General features: G+C 35.4%; 1 protein-coding gene across 1 annotated transcript; it reads right to left on the bottom strand.

The window, feature by feature from the left end:
- Window positions 1-5,564: 5,564 nt before the first annotated feature.
- On the bottom strand, window positions 5,565-6,997 carry LOC121421839. The gene is made up of 2 exons (XM_041616640.1): window positions 6,812-6,997; window positions 5,565-5,924 (listed from the first exon to the last, which is right to left on the bottom strand). The coding sequence occupies exons 1-2, from the start codon at window positions 6,995-6,997 to the stop codon at window positions 5,565-5,567; spliced, it is 546 nt and encodes a 181-aa protein (XP_041472574.1).
- Between the last annotated feature and the right edge of the window lie 894 nt (window positions 6,998-7,891).

Genomic DNA, 7,891 nt, shown 5'->3' with positions numbered 1-7,891 from the left:
GTAGACAGTCGTTGATTTAGATTTCAGCGTTTGTATCTCAGACTAACAAATATAAATGAATGACTGACTGGCGTTATTTCAGATACATATGTATATGAAGAGTCTCATTCTTCGGACCTGTTCGCATAAATTTCTTTTAAGACGTTTCGAAATATCTGCGGATATCCGGTGTACTGGTATAATGTATAAATCTTGTGATGGTATCGGTCTTTGGCAACCTTCTTCTTCTTTGTTGAATCCCTCCGTTCCTGGAGAACTGCAAGACTCAATTTTCCGCAAGAGCAAGTTACCGAGAAACGTCCCCTTTTGAATAAATGATTTGCCTTATTTCAGCTAAGAACATTAATGGTTTAATGCTTCGAATCACGCAGACCACGATGACGTACACATTTCGAGAAGATCCGGTGAGATTCTCTACAGTTGGAAAGCAGTATCTGATGTGGATGATCGTCTCATGAATTGACTCGAATCATTTTTTCAAACACCTACATCCATGTTTTGTGTATCCAATCTGTTCACTCAGATGCTTCATTCATTGCTAAACAAAGATTGAAGAAGATGTTGCGAAAGAACCCGTTCATATGCTTTTGTATGTCAGATGACATTTGTAGCCATCTGTAACATTTCAAGTTACCAAAGTCCTTTATACTGGCTAGAAACTGACGGTGTTCAGCTCTGATTTTTATTATTATCGCCGCCTTCTGGATTTTCGAGGAATGAATAGTCTTTGCCTGAACATCACAAAAGAATTGCGTCTTGCTATTGATCCACAAATTACATTAAGACTCTTTCAGGGTTGTACTGCCTGATTTTGTTCTGAATGGAATTATGGCCTTGTCCTCGTATATTGCTGCAAAATATCGATATATCCAACTTTTTAAAATGCCCTCTCTCATGTCGATTTCTTTCTTTCTTTTTATTTTTTTTTTACATTTCTAGCTTCTTTTGTGGGTAAGGAAGTCATATTGTAGCTTATTTCAATCGATACATTAAAGTCATGCTGATACCTCTCGATCTATTGACATGTCAGTGGTCATAAACAGGTAGTATAGAGATTAGGAACAAACTCGTTATTACGAATACGCATGATCATTAATCTTTTGTGAAGAGCTCTTTTTTAATTCATCACATTGAAATGGGATAAAAGATGTTCATATTTCCATTGGTAATTTTTTTTTTCAAATTCTCTCTGAAGTGCTTTAGATCACTTTTTTACCTATAGCGCTTCGACAATATAGTTTCATTTTTTATATAAATATGTATTTTCGATTCGTGCAAATAATTATAAATTATATTATAAATGCCACTTTGTTAATGCAGTCTGTCATAAATTTAGGTCAATCGTGTATGTTTTGTTTATTCAGATAATCTTTGGTCTTCTTTGGTTTGCCTTTATTGTTATGATTTGAATGTCAAATAAAAGTGATGTGTATTCAAATGAATGCCAAAATAATGCTTTAAAAATACGAGAAAAGGAAAGGCATGGGAAAAGAAATGACCATTCCATTTGACATTTTGATTGAAGTGTTACATTAGCAGGGACCGCAGAACGGGGGGGGGGGGGGGAGCTAGGTGGGCTTCGCCCCCCCCCCCACCCACATTTTTCCTTGAAAAAATATGTACAAAAACGTAAAAATGACCGGCTGATTGCCATTTTTTTACATAGTAAACTCCCCCCCCCCACTTTTGGCTCAGCCCCCCCCCCCTTTCAAACCGTTCCTGATTAGTTATTTAAACAAGTCATATCTGAAAAGGGGAAGATGGCGCATAGACGGAGAGACATGATTTAATATTTTGACGTAAATATAAAAGAAGTGTAAGGGCATGAAGGTCCTTGGTAAAGAAAAAGCAAGTTTATTGACAAGGTTGACACGAAAAAGGACAAAGGTAGCAGTAAAGAAACAATTGGGAGAGAAAGGTAAAAAAATGACAGAGGTTAAAGATTGCAGAGGTAAAGATGGCAGATGTAAAAACAACATAGGTAAAGATGAAATGCTACATCAACAGGGGAAAAGAGACGGTCTTTCCCGTCAATATCAATCATATTTCTGACCTTGAATGTACTCTTGTCGACGAAAGAGGCTATATATGTTACGATCTGATTACATATTATTTGTGTGTGTGTGTGTTTTTTTTTATATCTTGTATGTCCACATAGCTCGTCGCAGAAAACGATAAGTCTCTAATGATCACTCTAGTCCAGTGCCATCCTCTCACAATAAGTCAACTTCTCTTCAACTCGCACTGCCACCAGTCTGCAGATTAATGAACGGTCTTCTCTATCTCTGTTTGTCGGAGTATGCCCAGCCCACATCCAGAACCCTTACCCTTCTACGATTGATCCTCCAAACGCTGAGACAAGTAGTCACCATCAGGGCACAACTTTTCTCCCACACCTACCTCACCAGAAGTAGACTCTGTAGATCACAAAGGTTTACGTGGTGTACAGCATGTAGATCTGGAGATGAAACTATGGAACATATAATATATGGAGAGTGTGAGACGTATTCCGAGGAAAAGGGTAAAGCTCTCTCCAATTTTCCAGCTGAAGTAAGAGATGTTCTGGATAGACCTCTTCCTACAGAAAGTCAGTACCTATTGCTAGACTCCTCTTGTTGAGAGTCCAAGGACGGATCAAGCCTGACATTCGAGACTTTCATAAGATCACCCTTTTCAATACCTGACTGAAATACGTCACTACGTATATGTACTTATGGTCTCATTGTCCAAACTTTTACTTGTAACCCCCTTGTCTTTACCACCATTGTCTGGTCACCCTTTATGTGTACATTGTCTGCGTGTACTAACCTGCACACTATTCTGTGTATAGCTCACCAGACTGGAATAACTTAAGAAGAAGAAGGTGTCAAGTTATTCATTATGGACTACAAAACAAAACATTCATTTATCACGCGTCAATCTTTTTTTTTGACATGTATCCCGTGAACAAAGGATAAACATGGTCATATTTTCTAGCCTCTTAAATAAAAACGGACATTACTTTTCCGTATTCCTTATGATCTAAACAACCAATATCTGATAATGATCATTAAACAAATAATTGCGATGAGCCAAACGGCTTAACACTCCCGAAGGAATAAACGAAAGTGTGTATCTCGAAATTCATCTGGACAAGACGAAATGAACACTTATCTGTTTAATCATATCATTGGAGGTACATGTATAGTCAAAACCCTTGTTTTTATTTTGAACTTATAATTTTCTGCTAGTTTTACCTCCTTGATATCAGAAGTAAAATAATAATAAATAATAATCAACATTTATAAAGCGCTTAATACGCGTTGTTTCTAAGCGCTGGATACATAGTCAAAAATTGCAAGTAACAGAATACAGAATAATATACACTTAAAGACTACAAAAAATTAAGGAAAATGCATGAAAAATACATGGAATAACAAAACAGATTACTGATTAAAAAGGTATGTTTTCAACCTAATCTTAAATGTGGAAATTGTTGGAGAGTCACGAACGTAGACCGGGAGAGCATTCCAAAGCCTAGGAGCACATACGGCGAAGGCACGATCACCGTAGCGGGTGCTATTGTAATAGCAATCTAGATACATTATGCAAACTTATTCAACAATTATTGGTTATTTTATACTCCCATGCCTTTTAAAGACATTAGAACAACTTATTTATGATATGTTATACAGGTTTACGACAAGCAACAGATTACTAAATAGTGATCAATACGGATTCAGGAAATTTCCTTCAACTGAATACGCTATGGTATGGTTTGCCTTAGACAAGCTTTCATAATATCCGTGATAAATAATTGGACGGTTTCTGTACCTTTCTTGTAAAAGTAAAAAAAATGAACGTTATCTATGGTGTGCCTTATGACTTTATTTTAATATCGCATTATTTAGGTCAATGATATTGTTAATGCTTCTAATTTATTACAACACAGGCTATTTTCGAATGGCACTATGCTTTCCTTTCATTGTTCGAATGCATAAATTTTCGTTGGATTTGAGTAAGGCCAGCTTCATCTACTTCAGAATCCGTGCTCACACTGAATTTTTAGGCATTTCATAAAAAAATAGACGGCATTAATTATGACCCAACAGAATAAAAAAAATACTACATTTTTGGGGGGTTTCATTCAAATGATGATGATGAGCACATTAGTGACGTTTTGTGCTCTAATTATTTCCACTTAGGATTTTGTTTTCTTATTTACAATTTTTGTTCCTCAAGAAGTTCCTCAGTAGCGCTTCAAAATCAAAGAAATAAGTGGTCTAAATATGGAACCCTGATGAACATCCTTATGTAAACCAAATGTATGGGATAATTGTTTACCAAAGACTGTACATGATCGGCCATCTGAATATGACTGACAGTACCGGACACAACACGTAGTAAGATTGCAATCAACGTAACAACTGGTATCCGAAGTAAAGTCAGTTCTATGCTGTTATTTGTTCTATAATCATGATAATCAAATTTTGATATTTAATGCGGACTATTAAAAACGAACAAAATGCGCTTCTAACTTTCGTGATAGAACTGTCTCAAGAGGCGTTTACAGAAAGACACGTTCTGAGACAGGCCTAACTTACTCAAGAGAATCCCAACTCGATTCATTAACGCAGAAACGAACCATCATATTCACGATATTGCAGCATTCTAAGCTGTGTAGTCTCGTAATACATGCCCACTTGAATGATCAAATACTACATTATGAATTGAATTGAATTTATTAGAACTTCACTGGCAATTGCCAATATTTTGTTCAAAACAAGAAGTACAAAATGATACAAAACAAATATACAATTGAAGGAATATAAGCAGATAAACAAAAACAAAATAGTATTTTCGTCAAAAAAAGATTAATCACTACATTCATAGTGATAGTAGCAAAAGAAGCATTCCTCTTAGAAACATGTTAGTTTCTCTGTATAATTGACGGTTATTTCAACATTTACATTATTACAGACTAGTTATTTATAACATAATAGTCAATGGGTGACCACACAACAAAGTGTCTGTCAGTTCGCTCCTCCTTTTTAAGAAGGCAGCTAGCGTGACACGAGCTTCTTAAGAATTGTAGGCGAACTCAGGATTAATGACCCAATATTTTGTTTTTCAGCAGCGACTGCAGTCCTCGTGTAACAAACTCGATACATTTGATAAATTATCACCAACAAACATGGAAAATGTCTTAGTAATTGATATTTCTACATTCTCTGATTAAAAAAAACCCGGTTGTTTGGAGCTTGAAGATTTTGCTTTCTATCAAGAACAGTTCTAATTATGTTTTAATCAATCAACCTTTCTAATAATGGTTAGTTAGATCGTTGAACTTCTATTCCACTGGCTCTATTATCCCAGGGAGGTACGTAAGAAGCTAATCTTTCAGAGGAAAGTGATCATGCCGAAAACCGGTTGGCCTGTTCGGTTCAAGTTTGGAGTTTCAACTAACCAATAATTATAATAACTTTTTGAGTATGCAGTACGCGACCGTATCTCAAACGATCAATCCAGGGAAGTAGGAGTTGCCTGATCTATCAGTGGCCCACAAATTCAAATCTACCATTCTCTCAATTGCATACATTCGGAACACGGTATCCATTTTCGTCCACTAACGTCTTGCTCACGTCCCAAATCATTTCATTTTTGTGCATGAAGTACTCCTCTCCTTTCAAATTTTTCGGAGGATTAGGAAGAACATAACCATTAGCATCAATGTCAGAGTCTGAAAAGTATCCTATTTTATCTTCATCACTTGTTGGGATTGTTTCGTACATGATTGTATTACGACTGTCCCCTACTTTCTCATGCGAAGTGGTGTTTATCAAAGCCACTGTCGAAGCCCCGCTCATTGTTGGTATTACTGGTAAATTATTAACGTGATCTGCAGGGGTGCGATCTTGTATAAAGTCCAGGTAAGTGTGGTTTATCTGAACAGAAATTAGAGCAAAAATGAACAATAGAAATAAAGTCAAGTAAGGTCACACACTTTTTCATACTGACCAGAGAATCGCTTCAGGAATTTTGAACCAAATTAAACGTTTCATGAATATAATGTTCAGGAAGAACAAAAGTAGTGTGGGTTCTGAAAGATCAAATGACTGTACTGTAAAATGTATTGTCATTCAGCTTCAACGTATGTACTGGTTTTCATATTATATTTTCTTACTGGTTGAGTAAGTATAGCGCCAGGACAATAAGCATTGCGACCAATAACAATATCAACAGCATATGGTCTAATAATATGTCCCATTTCATTAAATTCTTATATCTAAAAAAATATTGATTTAGGTGTTGGTATTGGTGAACCATTTATGGCATTTTTGGTGGTTTTTTAACATTAATATTTGTCTTAATATTGTATGTAGACAATCCATGTTCACACTCTGTAAAAATCATTAAAAAACACGGTATGAGTCATATGAGAAATATAAACACCCCAAATAATATCACATGATAACACATGGTGGCCCGAATAAGTACTTCAGCTTGAACACCATGATATCTAAGGATGACGCTGATAAGCTGTTTTTAACGAAAAAAAAATGATTCCGCACCTTGGGGAAAATGCATATTTTCTTACACAGGAACATAATTTCCAAGCTCAAAATTTACCTTTTATCAGATGATTCTCAAAGGTGAGACAGTTCTAGGTCAGGTTTAAGCTTAATAGGAGTTTTTGTACTACTATAAGCCCATGTAATTTTAGTACCCAGTATTAGTTATAATTAGTGTTCAAAGAACAGTGCACTTGACATGTTGGAATTGCTCGTATTACATGTAAGTACTGTATAAATGTTTTGAACCTTCCCATTACCTTCGAATCACTGCCAGGCTTACTCGAACAGTACTTAGAAATCTGAGAGATGACCCAGCCTATCGTCACAGCAAGAAGAATTAGAAATAAGACCACAGTTGATCCGATCAGTATGGGCAATAGGCTATACGTACAGTCCTCTGAAATTGATGGAGCAATAAAGACTATAATTGCATTAACATTCATTCTTTTTCTTAAGAAATCTTATTTTTACATTACCCCTAAACGAACGTTACTGAGCAAGCTTTATATCATGTTCGTTTCTCGTTCGATTTGCACTTATATTTTTTTGGAAAAGCTGGGGAATGAATCATCAGTAAGGATTAGGAACAAAATTACCGCGAAGGAATCAAAAGTAACCAGACGTATGATAAATTTATACAATTGTGTTTGTGCAATGAGATGAATACATAATAAAACATTTAAGCATGGAGCTAACAGAGATTTAAGCAAGCGTTACTTTTGAAATAAGATCAATCACGGCAACTCTCCTTTGAAAACATTATACTATAATAGGGATGTTAAGGGTAACAACAACTAGTCAGGTTAGCTTCTTTTCAGAGGCACATATTTACCATTTTTTCTGATGATATGTCTTTCGGTGATAATTTCGGTAGCAGGATCTGTTATGCATGTACAGAAAAATACGTCATTTAGATAAGTTGAAATATACTAATACTAGCAATACTAATTATTGTCTATACATTAACATAATTAACATGATTTATTACGATCTGTACCCTAGTAGAAATACGCTATGAGGATTATTGAACATCATAAAAAGATTTCGTGAGCTTTATATTCATTGGAGAGGTAATTACACACTAGTTTTTCTTCCTAACAAAATTGAGTAGGCCCTACCCTAACCGAATTCACAATGAATAAACATCATCACACAACCACTGTCATGGGGAAAAAATAATTTCTTTTTGGCGGTACACCACTAAGGAATCGACGTCATATATAAAAATTCATTCATATAAAATCAATTATGCACATCTGATTTTTTTTAATGAAGTAACATGAATTGCGACTAACACTGCTTTAGATAAATCAAGTGAAGAAGTGCAATTATCCTTT

Source organism: Lytechinus variegatus, chromosome 9 (assembly GCF_018143015.1).
Source record: "Lytechinus variegatus isolate NC3 chromosome 9, Lvar_3.0, whole genome shotgun sequence".
In the NCBI taxonomy this organism is placed as follows: domain Eukaryota; kingdom Metazoa; phylum Echinodermata; class Echinoidea; order Temnopleuroida; family Toxopneustidae; genus Lytechinus; species Lytechinus variegatus.
Note: the sequence above shows the minus strand (reverse complement) of the source record. Positions and strands in the feature narration are given on the sequence as shown.

Bases quoted from the DNA above. Each gene is read 5' to 3' on its own strand.
- LOC121421839 (XM_041616640.1), bottom strand. From the start codon at position 6,997: ATGAATGTTAATGCAATTATAGTCTTTATTGCTCCATCAATTTCAGAG. The intron at 5,925-6,811 runs GTAATGGGAAGG...ATTTCTGTTCAG, and splicing joins AGCCTGGCAGTGATTCGAAG to ATAAACCACACTTACCTGGA.